Source organism: Gorilla gorilla, chromosome 20, assembly GCF_029281585.2.
Source record: "Gorilla gorilla gorilla isolate KB3781 chromosome 20, NHGRI_mGorGor1-v2.1_pri, whole genome shotgun sequence".
NCBI lineage: Eukaryota > Metazoa > Chordata > Mammalia > Primates > Hominidae > Gorilla > Gorilla gorilla.
Window position 1 is genome coordinate 26,587,279 of NC_073244.2, and position 20,859 is coordinate 26,608,137.

A 20,859-nucleotide genomic window follows, 5' to 3' on the forward strand; every position below is an offset into this window, starting at 1 on the left:
CATTTGACCATACCATATTTTCTTTTTCTTTTTTTTTTTTGAGACGGAGTCTCCCAGGCTGGAGTGCAGTGGTGTGATCTCGGCTCACTGCAAACTCCACCTCCCAGGTTCAAGCAATTCTCCTGCCTCAGCCTCCTGTGTAGCTGGGACTACAGGTGCTGGCCACCATGCATGGCTAATTTTTTTTGTATTTTTAGTAGAGACGGGGTTTCACCATATTGGTCAGTCTGGTCTCGAACTCCTGACCTCTGGTGATCTGCCCAGGTCAGCCTCCCAAAGTGCTGGGATTACAGGCATGAGCCACTGCGCCAGGCTGACCATACCATATTTTCTTTATCCAGTCTACCATTGATAGGCATTTACAGCATGTCCATGTCTTTGCTATTGTGAATAATGCTGCAATGAACATGCATGTGGGTATGTCTTTATGATATAATAATTTATATTTCTTTGGCTATATACCCAGTTGTGGGGTTCCTGGGTCAAATGATGATTCTGTTTTTAGTTCTGTGAGGAATCACCACACTGCTTTTTACAGTTTTTGAACTAATTTACACTCCCACCAGAAGAGTATAAGCATTCCCTTTTCTCTGCAACCTTGCCAGCGTCTGTTATTTTTTGACTTTTTAAAAATAGCCATTCTGACTGGTGTGAGGTGGTGTCTCATTGTGATTTTTCTTTTAATTTCTCTAATGATTAGCGATGACCACTTTTTTTCATATGCTAGTTAGCCACATATATGTCTTCTTTTGAAAAGCATCTGTTCATATATTTTGCCTAATTTTTAATGAGGTTGTTTGGTTTTTTCTTGTAAGCTTGTAGGTTGTAAGCTTGTAGGTTTACTCTGTTGATAGTTTCCTTTATGTTAGGAAGCTCTTAAGTTCAAATGGGTCCCATTGGTCAATTTTTGCTTTTGTTGCAGTAGCTTTTGGTAGCTTCCTCATGAAGTCTTTCCCAGTTTCCATGTCTAGAATGGTATTTCCTAGGTTATCATGGCTGGGTTTCTTATAATTTTAAGTTTTTCATTTAATTTTTAAATTTATCTTCAGTTGATTTTTGTATATCAAAATGAAATGAAAGGGTCCAGTTTCTGTCTTCTACATAGTGTTAGGTAGTTATTCCAGCACCATTTATGAAACAGAATTCTTCCCACATTCCTCTTGACAGCTTTGTCAGAAATCTGATGGCGGTAGGAGGGTGGCATGATTTCTGGCCTCTCTGTTCTGTTGCATTGGTCTTTTTTTTTAGACGGAGTCTCGCTCTGTCGCCCAGGCTGGAGTGCAGTGGCCCGATCTCGGCTCACTGCTAGCTCCGCCTCCCGGGTTCACGCCATTCTCCTGCCTCAGCCTCCCGAATAGCTGGGACTACAGGTGCCTGCCACCGCGCCCGGCTAATTTTTTTGTATTTTTAGTAGAGATGGGGTTTCACCGGGTTAGCCAGGAGGGTCTCGATCTCCTGACCTCGTGATCCGCCCGCCTCGGCCTCCCAAAGTGCTGGGATTACAGGCTTGAGCCACCGCGCCCAGCCAGGTGCATTGGTCTTATGCATTAATAAGTTTCATATAATATCTTTCTTTCTTCTGGTTTTTCCCTCATAAACCTTTCAAGTGCATACATTGTACAAATTTCAGATGTCCAAGAGTTCAAAACTCTTTAAAAACTTCCAAAAATGTTTTTGCTATTCCCTCTTTTTGTAAGGAATTTAGATTATATGTAGATATTTTTCTTTGTTTTATTGAAACATATGTAAATCATATTAACAGCTAAATAAACCTTTTGTCAATTTTTCTGACTCCAGATTATCTTTATCTAGTACTTCAGATTTATTACTTTGTTTTTGCTTCCAAAATGTTTATTTTTTTCATTTTTAGTCCTTTAGACAGATTTGTTTAGATAAAAGCTCATTTTAATAGCATACAGAAGCTTAGCACAAAGAGAATTAAATTTAGCAATACAGAATGATAAAGACTAAGAGATACTAAATTTCTTTGTCAGAAACCTGATGATCCAAGGTAATTATCCAATATTTGCAGGCTGAAGCACTTGTACTGCAAAAGCAAGAACAGTTCAGTGCATAAACTGAACAGTGCAGTCTGTAGTGTTTTCTATTACTTCATAACAATTAGTATAGTTAATGTGTAATGTTTGCAGACTACCTGCATTCATATAAACAGTATTTTCTTTTCTTTTTTTTTTTTGAGACAGAGTCTCACACTTGCCCAGGCTGGAGTTCAGTGGCGTAATCTCAGCTCACTGCAACCGCTGCCTCCTGGGTTGAAGTGATTCTCCTGCCTCAGCCTCCGAAATAGCTGGGATTACAGGTGTGCCCAACCATGCCTGTCTAAATTATTGTATTTATAGTAGGGATGGTGTGTTATCATATTCACCAGCTTGATCTTGAACCCTTGACCTCAGGTGATCCACCCGCCTCAGCCTCCTAAAGTGCTGGGATTACAGGGGTGAGCCATAAACAGTATTTTCTACAATAGCATGAGTACAAAGCTGCACTACTTACTTTGAATTAATCACTTAAATGGTTATTTTAATATCATTATTTACACTTCTGAAATATAAAATGTTTTAACTGAAGTATAGTTTTAATTTTTAAAACTATAATTTTAAACTATACACATACTATATATATACTATATACATTATGACTAGTTCATTAAAATGATTTATACTTACTTATGTCTAATATCCAAATAAAATTTATACCAAATTGTTACATTAAGTAGATATTAGTGTGACATGTTTATTACTTTATTCAATAGGGATTATTATGAGTAAACACAATTTTAATATGTTTTATTTCACTAAATTGGTATGCTGCTATTACAGGACAAATAAAGACAGGTGATGTGGCCACCCAAAAACTATAATGGTTCTTCAGTTTGCTATGTTGCAAGCTCTAATATGTTCCACTATATGAACACAGTCAGATTCTATTTCTTCATCAAAAAGTGTTGTTGGAAGTTGTCAGATGTATTTCAATATAGAACCTCCATTCAATGGCTAGGAGATGAGGGAACAGCAGAGATGGAAAAGAAACTTTATAAAATTATTCTTAAGATTTGCCTCCTTCATAATGCTTATTTCTCATGCTGAGAGTAGTTGTGCACTTTGGGTGTTTAGAGAGAGATTTCTTTTAGGGGAATATTTTTTGACTGACATGATCAATCTTATATCTAATCTGAGCTTTTTCTTAGATTATTTTAACTTTTTTCTCAAAATAATCTTGCTCAGATGGAGATATGTTTTTCTCTCCAATGCTTTGGGTGTCTGTTTCAGAAGATCTATTTGTATCACATGGTTTCTGAATAAGCTGGGCTGTCACAGTGAGAGCTTTTGGAGTCATCTCTATCTGGACTCATGCTGGAAATTCAGCAGTATTTTTTCCTTGTCACCATTATAAGTAGGAACGAGTTGAAACACTGCTCCCATTTCCATTACTGTGAAGGTGAAATTTTACCCAGGAGGCCTGCAGGCTCTCCTCCTGCAGCTCAGGCCTCACTCTCTGATGTGACACTGGAGTGCTGCTGTGGCAAATTGGGTTCACACAAAAGGTGAGCTGTGCTCTGGGCTGTGCCTCAGTGGCAGATGGTAGAGGTAAATAGAGGACACTAGCTTTCATGCGCGTCCATGTGAAGAGACCACCAAACAGGCTTTGTGTGAGCAATAAAGCTTTTGATCACCTGGGTGCAGGTGGGCTGAGTCCTAAAAGAGAGTCAGCAAAGGGAGATAAGGGTGGGGCCATTTTATAGGATTTGGGTAGGTAAAGGAAAATTAAAGTCAAAGGGGGTTTGTTCTCTGGGGGGCAGGAATGGGGGTCGCAAGATACTCAGTGGGGGTGCTTTTGGAGCCAGGATGAGCCAGGAAAAGGACTTTCACAAGGTAATGTCAACAGTTAAGGCAAGGACCAGCCATTTACACTTCTTTTGTGGTGGAATGTCATCAGTTAAGGTGGGGCAGGGCATATTCACTTCTTTTGTGATTCTTCAGTTACTTCAGGCCATCTGGGCATATACGTGCAGGTCACAGGGGATGCGATGGCTTGGCTTGGGCTCAGAGGCCTGATATTCCTGCCTTCTTATATTAATAAGAAAAATAAAACAAAATGGTGTTGAAGTGTTGGGGCGGCGAAAATTTTTGGGGGGTGGTATGCAGAGAGAATGGGCGATGTTTCTCAGGGCTGCTTCAAGCAGGATTAGGGGCGGCGTGGGTACCTAGAGTGGGAGAGATTAAGCTGAAGGGAGGTCTTGTGGTAAGGGGTGATATTGTGGGGATGTTAGAAGAAACATTTGTCATATAGAATGATTGGTGATGGCCTGGATATGGTTTTGGATCAATTGATAAACTAAACAGAAGATACAAGGTCCAAATAAAAGGAGAAAAATGGGTATTAAAGGACTAAGAATTGGGAGGACCCAGGACATCCAATTAGAGAGTGCCCAAGGGGGTTCAGCGTAATTACTTGCTTGGTTGGCAAGTTTTTGGGCTCTCTCCTTGAGTTTTTTTATGTTGTCATACACCAGGCCAGATTGATTTAGGTAAAAACAACACTCTTCATTTAAGAATATGCAGAGTCCTCCTTTTTCAGCAGTGAGTAAGTCAAGGCCTCGGCGGTTTTGGAGGACAACTGCAGCTAAAGAGTCAACTTGGGCCTGGAGGACTGATAAAGTTTGTGATATGTCTGTGACGCTAGCAGAGAAGTCATTACACAGGCTACAGAAGGTCATGACAGAGGTTGAAATGCCTGCTATTCCAGTACCAAGAGCAACAGTGGAGGCAGAAAGTCCTAAACGGACCATCAAGGGAATTAGTGGAATAACTCTTTTTTGTCGTGTTGGTGTCATGAGGGGAACAGGGAGCTCTTCGGTCCTATTTGCAAATTGAATTTTGGGGGTAAGGAAGACTAGTGTACATGTGCCTGTCCAATTAGCAGGTAGACACATGTAGGTAGAGGATCTACAGAGGAAGAAGAGACCTTGTGCGAGGCAAAACTGGAGATGTAAAGTAAAAAGATGAGAAGGAGTGCTGAAAGGGGTATCTTGTACCCAGACTCCTAGGGATCCAGCTAGGGCGGCAGCTGTCAGAGGTTGTAATGGGGACTGATGGGGTAACTGCATAGAGGGGGAGTTTCAATTTTCATGGTGTATGAGAAAACATTGAGTATCTATGAGCAACCTTTCACTGTTATTTTCAGGGCTGGGTATAAGTAAACAAGAAGAGGGCCTGGGAGGAGAGTCTAATGAGCAAGGGGAAGGTAGCCAAGGATGGAGTGAAATATGGGGCAAGTGTCTTCCTAAGCAATAATTACTGCTAATGTTTTTAAGTTTGCCTGTACTGATAGAGGGCTTGTCTGTAATATGCAGCTGGAAGGCTCCAGTTGTTTCAGTGATATGTGTAGTTGGGCTTCAGAGATGAAGAGTAAAGGAACATCGAGAAGGTGAAAGATTACCTAGGGGAATTCCAGTGGGTCTTTGCGGAGAGATACATAAAGGAGTGGCCACTGGAATAGTAATTTGTGTTGTGAGAGGTCCAAATATGGGGGAAGTAGAGTTAATATAAGGAGAAAGGTTTTTTAAATAAGTGCGAAGGAGGGCGGCAACTTGCTGATGTGAAATGTCTGGGGAAGTCTTGCTGGACCTGTCTAGAAAGTAAATGAGTTCTTCAGGAGGGTAAAGTTGAGGGCTGTTAAAGGAAGTTCAGAGGTGTAGGGAGGCGGGAGATGTTGCCCAGTCTGTCTGTAAGGTGGGGACATCTGTGTAGGCACTGGAAGAAAGGGAAATGCAAAGCCAGCAGTTGTTCACCAAGGAGGGATTAGAAGTGGCTAGGAGAGAATGGGTAAGGTTGATAGTGTGGTGGAGATAGCTGGGGAGAGGTAGAGGGTGACATAAGAATGGGAATGGGAATAAGAGTGAGTATAAAAGTAAAGAATAGAACTTCATCAGGGTTGGAAGTATTGGAGGGTGCCCTGCCAGCAAAGATCATCTATCCACTTTAAGAGGGAGTTAAGAGTGGTGGTTTGGGGATAGCACCAAGAGATATCAGCTGTGATGGCTTGAAGAAACAGTGTAAACTGGCAGTGTAAACAAGAGTAGGGCATTTATAAGTAGTTGAGAATGGAGAATAGGAGTATGACCGGACAGAAGATAGTAGGGATGACTAGTTTTTGGGGCTCGGCCTAAGTGGTGGGGGTGACTTCGTAAAGCCCTGTTGCAAAAAGTAGGGTAAGGATGAACAGACCTAATAGAATGAAGGGATGTATTAGGCTCATAAGGGTTATTACTATTCTTCAGAAATACGAGTGAGTTTAAGGGAAGTGGGGGAGAGTACTTGTGACTTCCAGGAGGAAGAGGAGGGATTAGGCTGGCTGTCCGATGGACACAGCTTTATTCTGGAATGGTGAACCCAGTGGGGAGGATCCTGCAGGCGGACGGCAGTTGGGGTACTATAGATGACTAAGTAGGGTCCCGTCCATCAAGGTTGTAGAGTTTGAGGGGTCAGATTCTTAACAAGAACTGATCATCCAGCTAGGTTGTCTTCATATGGCTGCTGATCTGGAGTAGGTAAGAGAAGATGAGCAGCTTGGTGAATTTCCTGTCTAGCCTGCTGGAGTACTGGAAGATAGTCACCTAGAGGGCTGGTGTCTGGGATGAGGCTGGGGCCAAGCAAGAAAGTGCGTCCATATAAAAGTTCAAATGGACTGTACCCTGTAGCATCTCGAGGACAGGCTCTGATTCTGAGAAGAGCAAGAGGTAAAAGTACTGTCCAATCCTTTTTAAGTTGGAGGCTGAGCTTGGTGAGGTGTGCCTTTAAAAGACCATTAGTCCATTCTACCTTTCCTGAAGATTGAGGATGGTAAGGGGTATGAAGGTTCCACTGAATACCAAGAGCCTGAGAAACTGCTTGGGTGATTTGGCTAGTAAAGGCTGGTCCGTTATCAGACTGTATAGAGGTGGGAAGGCCAAACTGAGGAATTATGTCTGACAGAAGGGAAGAAATGACCGCGGTGGCCTTCTCAGATCCTGTGGGGAAGGCCTCTACCCATCCAGTGAAAGTGTCTACCCAGACTAACAGATATTTTAGTTTTCTGACTCAAGGCATGTGAGTAAAGTCAATTTGCCAGTCTTGGGCAGGGGCAAATCCCCGAGTTTGATGTGTAGGGAAGGGAGGAGGCCTGAACAATCCCTGAGGGGTAGTAGAATAGCAGATGGAACACTGAGAAGTGATCTCCTTGAGGATAGATTTCCATGATGGAAAGGAAACGAGAGGTTCTAAGAGAAGGGCTAGTGGCTTGTAACCTACATGGAAGAGGTTATGAAATGACGACAGAATAGAATGGGGCTGTGAGGCTGGAAGAAGATATTTTCCTTGGTCTAAGAACCATTTGCCTTGTGTGGGAAGAGATTGATAGGTGGAAGTTTCAGTGGGGGAGTAGGTGGCAGTGACTGAAGTGAAGGAGAAAAACTGGCGGTGAGGGACAGAAGTTGGAGCAGTTGGAGCGCTAGCTGCTTGTCTAGCCACCTTATCAGCATAAGCATTGCCTAGAGCAATGGGATCTGATGCCTTTTGATGCCCCTTGCAGTGAATGGCCCCAGCTTCTTTTGGAAGTAAAGCGGCTTTCAGCAGAGTTTTTATTAAAGAGGCATTAATGATGGAGGACCCTTGTGTAGCGAGGAAACCTCTTTCAGCCCATATGACTGCATGGTGGTGCAGAATATGAAAGGCATATTTAGAATCAGTATAGATATTGATGCGTAGTCCTTTTGCAAGAGTGAGGGCTTGAGTTAAGGTAACTAGTTCGGCTTGCTGAGAGGTAGTGGAGGGAGGCAGAGCGGTAGCCTCAATGATAGATGTGGAAGATACTATAGCATAGCCTGCCTTTGCTGGTGAGTGGTGATTAGGCCTGGTGGAACTGCCATCAATAAACCAAGTGTGATCAGGATGAGAAACAGGGAAGAAGGAAATTTGGGGAAATGTGAATGTCAGGTGGATCAGAGAGATGCAATCATGAGGGTCCGGTGTGGTATCTGGAATAACGTGGGAGGCCGCATTTAAGTCCAGGCCAGGAACAATGGTAATTGTGGGAGACTCAACAAAGAGTGAGTATAGCAGAAGGAGCCAGGGAGCAGAAAGTATATGTGTGAGGTGTGAGGAAGAAAATAGATTTTGGAAATTATGAGAGCTGTAGAGAGTGAGTTGAGCATAGTTTGTGATTTTGAGGGCCTCTACAAGTATTAGGGCAGCAGCAGTGGCTGCACGGAGACATGATGGCCAGCCTAAAACAGTAAGGTCAAGTTGTTTGGACAAAAAGGCTACAGGATGCGATCCTGGTCCTTGTGTAAGAATTCAGACTGCACAGCCCTGCACTTCGGCTATGTGTAATGAAAAGGGTTGGGATGAGTCAGGGAGAGCTAGAATGGGGGCAGTCTCTAAAGCTGTCTTCAAGGAAGGGAAAGAGGAGTGGGGAAAGGATTTAGGATCTATGGGGTCAGCTAGGTTTCCTTTTGTGAGTTTATATAATTGTTTTGTTAGGTGGGCAAAACCAGGTATCCAACGGTGAAAGTATCCAACCATGCCGAGGAAGGAAAGGAGTTGTTGTTTTGTGGAAGGGGTTGGGGTTTGAGAGATTAGTCGGACACGATCGGCAGGGAGAGCACGTGTGTTCTTATGAAGAATTATGCCGAGGTAGGTAACAGATGGAGAAGAAATTTGAGCTTTGGAGGGGGATACCCGATATCCTTTGGAGAATAAACACTGAAGGAGCAGAAGTGAGTCTTGTTGAGAAGATTCAAAGGAGGGGCTACAAAGAAGAAGGTCATCAATATATTGAATAAGGTGAGAAGCGGAGGGGTGGAAGGAAAGTAGATCATGAGAAAGAGATTGGCTGAAGTAATGAGGGCTGTCCCTGAAACCTTGCGGCAGCACAGCCCAGGTAAGCTGCTGGGACTGATGGGTGTCAGCGTCAGTCCAGGTGAAAGCAAAGAGAGGCTGGGACGAGGGGTGTAGGGGAATAGCGAAAAAAGCATCTTTAAGATCAAGCATGGAATAGTGAGCTGTGAAGGAAGGTATTGAGGACAAAAGAGTGTACGGGTTGGGCACCACAGGGTGGATAGGCAAAACAATTTGGTTGATAAGACGCAGATCCTGAACTAATCTGTAAGACTTATCCGATTTTTGGACAGGTAAAATGGGGGAATTGTAAGGAGAGTTTATAGGTTTTAGAAGCCCATGCTATAGCAGGTGAGTGATAACAGGCTTTAATCCTTTTAAAGCATGCTGTGGGATGGAATATTGGCATTGAGCAGGGTAAGGGTGATTAGGTTTTAATGGGATGGTAATGGGCATGTGATCGGTTGCCAGGGAAGGAGTAGAGATGTCCCATACTTGTGGGTTAAGTTGGGGGGATATGAGAGGAAGATGCGAAGGAGGCTTTTGGTTGGGGAGAAGGGCGGCAATGAGATGTGGCTGTAGTCCAGGAATAGTCAGGGAAGCAGATAATTTGGTTAAAATATCTCGGCCTAATAAGGGAACTGGGCAGGTGGGGATAACTAAAAAAGAGTGCATAAAAGAGTGTTGTCCAAGTTGGCACCAGAGTGGGGGAGTTTTCAGGGGTTTTGAAGCTTGGCCGTCAATACCCACAACAGTTATGGGGGCAAGGAAAACAGGCCCTTGAAAAGAAGGCATTGTGGAGTGGGTAGCCCCCATATCGAGTAAACGGGATGGACTTACCCTCCACTGTGAGAGTTACCCAAAGCTTGGCGTCTGTGATGGTCCAGGGGGCTTCCGAGGCGATCGGGCAATGTCAATCTTCAGTCGCTAAGCCAAGCAGATCTGGGAAGGAGTCAGTCAGAGAGCCTTGGGCTAGAGCTTTAGGGGTTCTAGGAGTGGCTGCTGGGTGAGCTGGGCAGTCTGATTTCCAGTGAGTCCCTGCACAGATGGGACATGGCTTGGGAGGAATCCTGGGCTGCGGGCGTTCCTTGGCCCAGTGGCCAGATTTCTGGCACTTGAAGCAGGATCCTGATGGAGGAAGTCTTGTAGGAATGCTTGACTGCTGCGGCTTAGGCGTGTGTGTCTTAGGCATTTTGAAGTTCTCGTATGCAGGAGGTGTGGCTGGGTTTTGTCTCACAGCAGGGGCAAGTAATTGTAACTCAGAAATGCATTGCCATCTGGCTGCTTCCTCTCTATTATTGTACAGCTTGAAGGTGAGGTTGATTAATTCCTGTTGTGGGGTTTGAGGGCCAGATTCTAATTTTTGAAGTTTTTTCCTAATGTCAGGAGTGGATTGGGTGATAAAATGCATATTAAGAATAAGGCAGCCTTCTGGCCCCTCTGGGTCTAGGGAGGTATAGCGTCTAAGGGTTGCTGCTAAGCAGGCCATGAACTGGGCTGGGTTTTCATCTTTACCTTGGGTAGCTTCTTTAAGTTTGTCATAATTAACAGCTTTGTAAGCTGCTTTTTTAAGCCCTTCAACTAGGCAGGAAACCATGTAATCTCACCTAGCTATACCTGGGGAATTTGCCTGATAGTTCCATTGGGGATCCTCTCGGGGAACTGCTCTAATGCCTTCCTGGAGGTCTGGCTCGTGAAGCCAGTGGTTATCAGCATGAGATTGGGCTAGAGAAAAAACTCTTTCCCGTTCATCTGGGGAGAGGGTAGAAGTCAGGATGACATTTAAGTCACTCCAGGTTAAGTTGTAGGACAGAGTTAGACATTGGAATTCCTGTATATATTTAGTGGGGTCTGATGAGAAAGAGCCTAAACATTGACTGATCTGAGAGAGGTCTGATAGAGAAAAAGGTACATGTACCCTGACTATGCCTTCAGCTCCAGCCACCTCTCTAAGAGGAAATTGTTGGGCAGGTGGGGAAGAGCTAGTCGGGGAACTAAACTGTAAGCCGGACCGGGTGTGAGGAGGGGAGGTGATAGAAGGATTATAGGGTGGAGGAGCGGAGGCTGAGGAAGAATTGGGAATTAGCTCAGCCTGGCAATGAGCAGCCTGGGGAGGAGGGGAAAGGTCAGATGGGTCTGTAGAAAAGGAAGACTGGAAAGACTCAGGGATGCTTGGGGTTGGGACTGAGGGGACAGGCGGGAGGGAAAGAAGGAGGATCTGGGAGGAATCGCATTGGGAACAGAGGCTAGGGAGGGAACGAAGTGTGAAAAATGCCTGGACGTAAGGCACCTCAGATCATTTGCCCATTTTTTGACAAAAATTATTTAGGTCTTGTAGGATGAAGAAATCGAAAGTGCTGTTTTCTGGCCATTTAGAACCATTGTCAAGTTGTACTGGGGCCAAGCGGTGTTGCAGAAGAAAATAAGGCGTTTAGGTTTTAGGTCGGGTGTGAGTTGAAGAGGTGTTAAGTTCTTGAGGACACAGGCTAAAGGAGAAGGAGGAATGGAAGGTGGAAGGTTGCCCATAGTAAAGGAGGCAAACCCAGAGAAAAGAGAGCATAGAGACACGGAGGGAAGGGGTTCGGGGGTTCTTACCCTCCAGAAAAGCAGGAAGGGGGGTCAGGGCATGGAAATAAGGGATTGGGGCACAGAGATAAGAGGTTGGGGTGCAGAAATAAGGGATTGGGGCACAGAGATAAGAGGTCAGGTTGCAGAAATAAGGGATTGGGGCACAGATAAGAGGTTGGGGTGCAGAAATAAGGGATTGGGGCACAGAGATAAGAGATAAGAGATTGGGGCACAGAAATAAGGGATTGTGGGTTCTTGCCCCCTAGAAAAGTGGGACTTGCTGCTAAGGGTGAAGGAGAAGGGGTTGAGGGGTACTTGCCCCTCTCCCAGAAAAGCAGAGAAGGGGTAGAGACAAGGAGAGAAGGGGTTGAGGGGTACTTGTCCCTTCCCCAGAAAAGTGGGACTTGCCACTAAGGGTGAAGGACCAAGGCAGGCATCCATGTGTGGTCTGACACCCTTGAAACGTGAGTGTATAATCAGAGAGGCATCCCTGCAATGATTAAACACCAAGGGAAGGCTGCCTTCCCAGTCCGTGACCGGCGCCGGAGTTTTGGGTCCACGGATAAAACATGTCTCCTTTGTCTCTACCAGAAAATGAAAGGAATTGAAATTAAGAGAAGGGAGAGATTGAAGTGTGGCGCCAAGATTGAAAGGAGAAAGAGGTTGAGGGATAGTGAGGGAGGTTGGAGAACAGAGTAAAAAGAGGCCGCTTACTGGATTTGAAATTGGTGAGATGTTTCTTGGGCTGGTCGGTCTGAGGACCTGAGGTCATAGGTGGATCTTTCTCATGGAGCAAAGAACAGAGGACAGGGGATTGATATCCCAAGGGAGGTCCCCTGATCCGAGTCATGGCACCAAATTTCATGCACGTCCATGTGAAGAGACCACCAAACAGGCTTTGTGTGAGCAATAAAGCTTTTAATCACCTGAGTGCAGGTGGGCTGAGTCCGAAAAGAGAGTCAGTGAAGGGAGATAAGGGTGGGGCCATTTTATAGGATTTGGGTAGGTAAAGGAAAATTAAAGTCAAAGGGGGTTTGTTCTCTGGTGGGCAGGAGTGGGGGGTCGCAAGGTGCTCAGTGGGGGTGCTTTTTGAGCCAGGATGAGCCAGGAAAAGGACTTTCACAAGGTAATGTCATCAGTTAAGGCAAGGACCGGCCATTTGCACTTTTGTGGTGGAATGTCATCAGTTAAGGTGGGGCAGGGCATATTCACTTCTTTTGTGATTCTTCAGTTGCTTCAGACCATCTGGGCATATACGTGCAGGTCACAGGGGATGCAATGGCTTGGCTTGGGCTCAGAGGCCTGACACTAGCAACCAGGAGAAAGCAAGCAGGAGTGCTGTAGCCCACTGCCAGAGTGTACAGAGCCACTGCTCTAAGTAGCCAAAATGATAGAACCCTATTTAACCTTTTTTGTAGCAGAGTGAAACTCTACCTTCAGTAGGCACTTGGCTTCAGGCAGCTAAACCACCTCCTGTTATGAAGATGGGAAATGTTTATTTGTCATTGAATATGAGCAATTAGCATACACAGATGGCCTCTTCAATCTCCAGGTGAATTTAGGATGAACTATATATGACGTGGTGCTGGAAATTCTTCTACTTGTGGACTAATTATGGTGACCATCTTTCTATCTTTGCAGTCACTTAAGCAGATTGACTATGATGCATGTCACACTTAATTGTGTAATAAAACAGTTTTCTTTCTGTACTATTATTGTGGCATTTCTCTGGGGCTGGAGAAATTTTTTCTTTTAATTATTGTTTCCAAATACTGTCTAGAATTACCAGACGTGATATAAACACATAAGGTGCCAATGAGAATTTACTCTAGAGGGGACTTTTCCTCTCAGGCTTCCAGTCGACTGACACTTGTGCAGCAAAGTGCACGCTGTCTCCTAAAGATGCAGGCAGAATTGTGTCTCAGCCTATTTATTATCTATAGTCATCTACAGTCACTTCTAGAGAGGCTAGATCAGATTTCTATAAATTTCACAGGGGAGCAATCAGTTATTTTACCTCTTTCAGTAACTCTTGTATTTTCAGACCTGAAACGGATTCAGAGACCATGGGGCCCACAAACCCAATTAGAGTAACGTGTGCATTGAGTAGACATGTAGATAAGAGATTCTCCACTTTCTTCTTTCTACTCTGCTAAAATGCTCACAAATGTGCTGTAACACATGCTGCTACTCCATCCATTCTTGCCCTAAATCTGCAGCTCCATATTTTGAATCCAGATCTTGAGATCTGGGAATTAAAAAACTTTATCTGAAAAGTGCAAGTACATTTTCTTCCTTTGAACTATGTATTCAAATGTATGTATCTGTTGAAACTTCACAATTGCCACAAGTAGCTATAAATTAAACTAATGCCACATTGCACACTATATCCCATACCCTAAACCATAACAATATGTATCTAATCAATAATCAATGTTATTTCTGTAAACAAATATAAATTTCTGATAAACAACTTTGTGTCAGCCCACTCTGTGTTTCTCTTATTGTCTTTACAAATCTTCTTGTAACTGCTGCTAATCAAAGTGTAGATTTCAGGCAACTTGAATATTTGCTCCCAGGTTATAATCCATAAACTTGACCCAAATAAGCTGTCTACTTATATTCATGTTGTGTCAGCTTTTTGTTTTTTTCATGTAGACTTATCATTTAGAATGTGCTAGAACAGCCTCTATTAGGGGATCTCTTCACCAAAGGATGCAAAGCCAGGTGGATGCTACCTAGAATCTGTAGATGAGGTCTGTCCTCTGCCAGGGATTTACAAAAAAGGGCGGGAGTTTGGATAAAGAATGTACAGAAAACTAACAAAAGGCATTTTCTGTATTGTCAGGTGTCAGCAAAGACATCTTACAGCCCCCATTTGGGAGTGTGGCATTTTGAGGTTTTTCACATCTTGTTCATTGACCTGCTACAGTGATGTGAGAGGCTCCAGGAGGAACTAGCATCTGATGGCAGAATCTGTAAGTGTAAATAAGCATCTTAGGAGTGAGAGATCAAGGCCACAAAATATCCAGAGCCATGACCACAACTATATTTACCTGTAAAATGTGATACTGGAGTAGAATATTTTTGTTCTTTCTGTTATCCAAGAGCTAGCAAATCAGGACAGGAGATCCAGGTTCTGGAGCTCCACCAAGGCAGTTCTATTTTCTATTCAGAATCAGCCTCAGTTCCTCCAGCCTGGCTTATCATTGGGCCATCAGCCCAGGGTCACTGAGAATTCTGTCACAATCACCTAGATGTCTTTGAGGCATTGGAGGATGTCAGAGCAGAATTGTGTCAGGCTGACAAGAATGGTTTTTTCTTCTGTCTCAGTGTAAGAGAAAGGAGTCATCCTGTGTTTGTTCCTCCTGTCATACAAGAGGTGTCTTTGGTACCCAGATGAGAGTTTCTCCAGTTTCCTGGTACTTGGATGATAAACACGGAGATCTGGAGACCCAAATAGATAAGCTAGTGGCTTCCATTTCATATGGCCATTAAAAAAATACATGAAGCAGTCATGGTTCCAACAATCCAGAAACTTTTAGTCTAGACTAGCAACTGGATAAATAATTGAATTATGCATCATATGGTTGTTCCAACAAATACACGTGTCCAAAATCTTGGGCTTTATTTAGGCCACTTTCTTTATGTTGTTGTGACTTCTGATGTCTACACCTGAAGGGCTATTTATGAACACAAGAAATGTTATTATGCTTTTTTTTTTTGAGATGGTGTCTCACTGTGTCGCCCAGACTGGAATTCAGTGGCATGATTTCAGCTCACTGAAACCTCTGCCACCAGGGTTCAAGCGATTCTCTTCCTTCAGCATCCTGAGTAGCTGGGATTACAGATGCCTGCCACTGCACACGTTTGAGCAGACCAATTATGAGGCAATTCTCCTAACTCTGCTTCCAGAAGAGTCTCCCTATCAATTACTGAATACCCATTGTGGTTTTTTCCCTCAATCACATGGGAGGAACTGTCTATCATCCTGTCCTGGAGGGAGTTCCTCCTAGGTCAGGTCAGACTTTTGTATGGTAATGAAGATTTAAATCCCCTGTTAGGAAACCTGCTGGACACTGGTGTGGCCTTCTTAGCCTTACTCTTTTGTCTTGGACAACTGTCCTCCAGATCTGTCACTATCTGAGGCGTCCTAGGACAGGCAGTCACTAGATACTTCTCCCAGCCACTAAGTTGTGACTGGAGAACTTTGCTGTCTTCACATGCTTTTCTAATTATGCCTGAAAGCCCAAATCCTTTGTTAGGGAGAGACATCCTAGCAAAAGCAGGGGCCATTGTACACTAGAATTAGGAGAAGGAAAAAGGGTAAATATATATACAGACTCTAAGTATGCTTACCTAGTCCTCCATGCCCATGCAGCAATATAGAGAGAAGGGGAATTCCTAACTTCCAAGGGAACACCTAACAAACATCAGGAAGCCATTAGGAGAGTATTATTGGCTGTACAGGAACCTAAAGAGGTGGCAGTCTTATACTGCTGGGGTCATCAGAAAGGAAATGAAAAGGAAATAGAAGTGAACCGCCAAGCGGATACTGAAGCCAAAAGAGCTGCAAGGCGGGACCCTCTATTAGAAATGCTTATAGAAAGACCCCTAGTATGGGGTAATCCCCTCCAGGAAACCAAGCCCCAGTACTCAGCAGAAGAGATAGAATGGGGAACCTCAGGAGGACATAGTTTCCTCCCCTCAGGATGGCTAGCCACCAAAGAAGGAAAAATATTTTTGCCTGCAGCTAACCAATGGAAATTACTTAAAACCCTTCACCAAACCTTTCACTTAGGCATTGATAGCACCCATCAGATAGCCAAATCATTATTTACTGGACCAAGCCTTTTCAAAACTATCAGGCAAATAGTTGGGGCCTGTAAAGTGTGCCAAAAAAATAATCCACTGCACTGCAGGCCATACATTTCAATCCCCGTATCATTAACCTCCTTGTTAAGTTTGTCTCTTCCAGAATCAAAGCTGTAAAACTAAAAATGTTCTTCAACTGGAGCCTCAGATGCAGTCCATGACTAAGATCTGCCATGGACCCCTGGACTGGCCTGCTAGCCCATGCTCCAATGTTGATGACATTGAAGGCACCCCTCCCCAGGAAATCTCAACTGCATGACCCCTACTACGCCCCAATTCAGCAGGAAGCAGTTAAGAGCAGTCATTGGCCAACCTCCCCAACAGCATTTGGGGTTTCCTCTTGAGAGGGGGATGACTGAGAGACAGGACTAGCTGGATTTCCTATGCCTACTAAGAATTCCTAAGCCTAGCTGTGGAAGGTGACTGCACCTGCCTTTAAACATGGGACTTGTAACTCAGCTCACATCTGACAAATCAGGTAGTAAAGAGAGCTGACTAAAATACCAATTAGACTAAAAACAAGAGGTAAAGAAATAATCAAATCATGTATCACCTGAGAGCAGAGGGGGAGGGACAATGATTGGGATATAAACCCCAGGCATTCGAGTCGGGAGTGCACAACCCCCTTTGGATCCCCTCCCATTGTATGGGAGTTCTGTTTTCACTCTATTAAATATTGCAACTGCACACTCTTCTGGTCTGTTTGTTACGGCTCCAGCTGAGCTTTCACTTGCCCATCGGCCACTGCTGTTTGCCGCTGTCCCAGACCCGCTGAAGACTTCCACCCCTCCCCCTCCGGATCCAGCAGGGTGTCCGCTGCGCTCCTTTGCCACTCCCGATTAGGCTAAAGGCTCGCCATTGTTCCTGCATGGCTAAGTGCTCAGGTTCATCCCAACTGTGCTGAACACTAGTCGCTGGGTTCCACGGTTCTCTTCCATGACCCATGGCTTCTAATAGAGCTATAAGACTCACCGCATGGCCCAAGGTTCCATTCCTTGGAATCCGTGAGGCCAAGAACCCCAGTCAGAGAACAAAGGGCTTGCAGCCATTTTGTGAGCAGCTGCCACCATCTTGGGAGTGGCCTGCCACCATCTTCGGAGCTCTAAGAACAAAGACCCACCCCTTAACTAAATTGCTGGTGTCTGTGCTAGAAAAGGGCACTTGAGGATGGGAAAGGAGAAACTTTTATTTTTATCTTCATGGAGCAGCTCATTGTTTTTGAATCTCTAATTGTTTTTGAATCTCTTCTATTTTAAAGGACGTAAATGGGTGGACTTTTTCTGTCTTTGTTTTTCTGCCATTTGTTGTCATGCTAGGAGGTACACATGTGGCACTGACACCTTTAAAGGCATATTCTCCAGATGCAGGTGTAATTTCTCCAGAGAATCTCACTTGACAAGGAATTCCAGAGAAGGAGGAGAAAGAAAAAAAATGGCTTTTCTTCAGGTAAACATGTCTCAGATGCAGAGCTGTGTCCACTCTTCCTCCTGGACTGCCATGCGTTTAGCACTCAGAAAACTTTACTTCTGTACTTGTGTTTTTCCTCCCTAATGAGTTTGGTTGAACTACTTCTTAAAATTCTTATGATAGTCAAGGGTCTCTGAAAAATATTTCTTTCCTATATCCCTGAGCCTTCTCTACATTCTCCATGTCATAGCTTGTTATATGCCATGCAGAATTCTCAGCAAGAATTTATGATCCACAATGTGGGATACAGTAAATTTGTGCTCAAAGGTTTCAGCTTGTTAACTTCCTTTAAAATTGTAGAGGGGAAATTGTTAAGTACAATGAGTACTGAAGTTCTCTTCAAAGAACCAAAATGTCAGTGTGTTCATCTTTCCTGTTCTTTGTTCTCTATTTTAAAGTTCAACTTCCTCGATCCTAATGTCTCCTTGCTCCTAGTTTCAGTAAACAATCCCTTCTAACTCACGTATTTAGGGTCGTTAGTCATCCCTAGTCACCTGCTCTGTCCTGAGTCACTCCTACTCACCTGACTTATACCCATCCTTCCTGCTGACTATTCATCCCACCACTCTGGCTCTTACCATTGCTCTCTTTAAAATAGCCAATCGGAATTAGCTTAGACTGTGGTCCAACCCTAGCCAGTAGCAGAAAGACACAGCAGTAGGGACTAGCGGTGTTAGCGATAAGGCCCCCTTCCCTTCCCTTGCCTAAGTGTGCTCTTGCCATTGCTCCATCTGTGAGACACACCCTTCTATAGAAGTATATTTGCCTTGCTGAGATGTTCTCTTTTTGAGTGCTCATTTTCCCTGAGACTCTGAGCAATTGTTTCCAACATGCAATCTTAAAAATGTTTCCTTTGTAGCTGTTGAACACGAAAAGATATGGATACTCAAGATTTCTATTGGGGAAAACTGTGGTCCTTAGTAAAGATGGAGGATATGTCATGTTGAGGCTCCATCTGTTGTGTTCCATTAGCTCTATGCAGAACAGGATTAAGAAAACGCTTATTTAAATGGAATGGCATTTATTACCCAGAAAGTTCTGAAAAAATTATTAGGAGATACCTGCTCTCTAGGGTGCTAAATGACGCCTACTTAAAATTCCTACTAAAGATTACAGAACATAGGAGTTATCTGTACTTTGAAGTTTGTATAAAACATGTTCCTTTATGGTTAAATTCATATTTTACTTACTTTTTTTGGGAGGAATATGTTGGGGTGGCCAGACCAAACACCAGCTTGTGGGGGTGACAAAGTCTGATGGACTCAAAGGATTGAGAAAAAGACAGTTTGAGAGAGAAAGGTGGGACACCAGGGGGCCATTGCGATCCTCGAGGCTGTGAAGGCCCAGAGCTCTGGGAGCCCACGCTGTTTATTGGTAATCCAACAGAGAAACAGGTGGTGAGAATGTGGAGGTCGAAAGGGCAGGCACATGATCTACAGCTGTGAAGGTTTAGCATTTATAAGGAACCTGTTTTGCTACTTGAGATAATGGGAATAGGAGCCTAGGAGGGCTAGAAGCAAGGAACCAGCAAGTCTAGACACATTCCAGAGGACGTTATGTCAGTCGTGCAAGCCCTGCCTCAGCTTTCTTCCCAACCCTCAACTTTTTTCTCAACAGGAATATTTCAACAGTGATGCTGTATTCTTCTGTGTGCATTAGCACATCATAAAATTTGTCCTAGTGCACTTAATGGTGAATGATTCACTTGGTGAAATAGCGCTGTACCGATTTCTTTCACTATAGAGTTAATTATTTTAAGTATCTCTGTGCAGCTGATATGTATAAACCAGCACATTTAATCTGGCAGCTGTCCTTTTTTCTATTTTTTCTACATATTTTTCTTTGGAAAATGAAGGCTCTTTGTTTACAGGCCAGAAAAACTGGGAAAAACAAAGGTTCTTCCACTTACTGGATGTTTGACAAAATATCCTTCTTGGGCCAAAAACATTGACATTATTCATGAGCTTGTTAGAAATTCAAAAAATCAGACTTTATTTCAGATCTTCTGAAAAAAAAAAAAAAAGAACCTGCATAACAAGGTCTTCAGCTTATTGTACATATAAAAATTTGAGAGGTGCCTTCTAAGTCACCGTGTCTTTTCTGTCTGAAAAATATTCACAACTCATTCCGTATGATCTAAATATAGCACTCAAAAATGTACATGTTCATGTTCATGCCCTTAATTTTATAATTTATTATCTAGAAAAATATCATATATGAACTGATGTTGTGGATCCTATTCTGCTCTTTTTTCTCAGGCAATATATTAGAAAATATTTTTGTGTTGAAAATTGTTTTATTGGATAATTTAGTGAGTCCTGTAAGTCAGAACCAATTCTCTTTACTCTCCAATTTCACCTTAACTCAAATTACAAACTTTGCCCATGACCACTTGGTAAAAATATGTGTATGTATGTGTGTTTTTCAGGGACCATTGGAATTTAGAGATGTGGCCATAGAATTCTCTCTGGAGGAGTGGCATTGCCTGGACACTGCACAGCGGAATTTATATAGGGATGTGATGTTAGAGAACTACAGAAACCTGATCTTCCTTGGTGAGGATAACCTGAATACATAATTCATAATATACCCTAAAGGTTGTTTTTATGTTTTTTTGTGGAATGATTTTTAGTAATTTATTCTTTGCATAAGAGAGTTTTAGATCCCCCTTTTCCTGAAAATCTTCAGAATTTCTTTTAGAGGTGAATTTCTTCAAAATGTTTCATCTTAATTTAAACTTTCCACATTGCTGAGTTGAGCTGTGTTCTTCACTCTAAATTAGTTGTAATTCCAGAAGTTTAGTGGCATAAAATATTGTTACCTCCACCTGAAAATCTAATTGCCACCACCAACTTTTGATTCAGTACCACCAGGTAATAAAATTTAAAAACCTACAAGTTAGGACCAGGCGCAGTGGCTCACACCTGTAATCCCAGCACTTTGGGAGGCTGAGGTGGGCAGGTCGCCTGAGGTCAGCAGTTTGAGACTAGCCTAACCAACATAAAGAAACCCTGTCTCTACTAAAAACATGAAATTAGCTTGGCATGGTGGC

General features: G+C 43.4%; 1 protein-coding gene across 5 annotated transcripts in view; it reads left to right on the top strand.

The window, feature by feature from the left end:
• Window positions 1-20,859, top strand: part of ZNF90 (zinc finger protein 90) — a 41,532-nt gene that overhangs the window by 6,080 nt on the left and 14,593 nt on the right. For 2 of the 5 annotated variants that reach the window (XM_031004006.3, XM_055372290.2), the window contains exons 1-3: window positions 14,317-14,443; window positions 17,657-17,786; window positions 20,236-20,362. In XM_031004006.3, the coding sequence (XP_030859866.2) occupies window positions 17,772-17,786; window positions 20,236-20,362 (142 nt within the window). In that variant the 5' untranslated portion in view covers window positions 14,317-14,443; window positions 17,657-17,771. Of the gene's footprint in view, window positions 1-14,316; window positions 14,444-17,656; window positions 17,787-20,235; window positions 20,363-20,859 lie in introns of those variants that run through there. The other 3 variants (XM_055372289.2, XM_031004007.3, XM_004060398.5) reach the window with 3 other exon arrangements.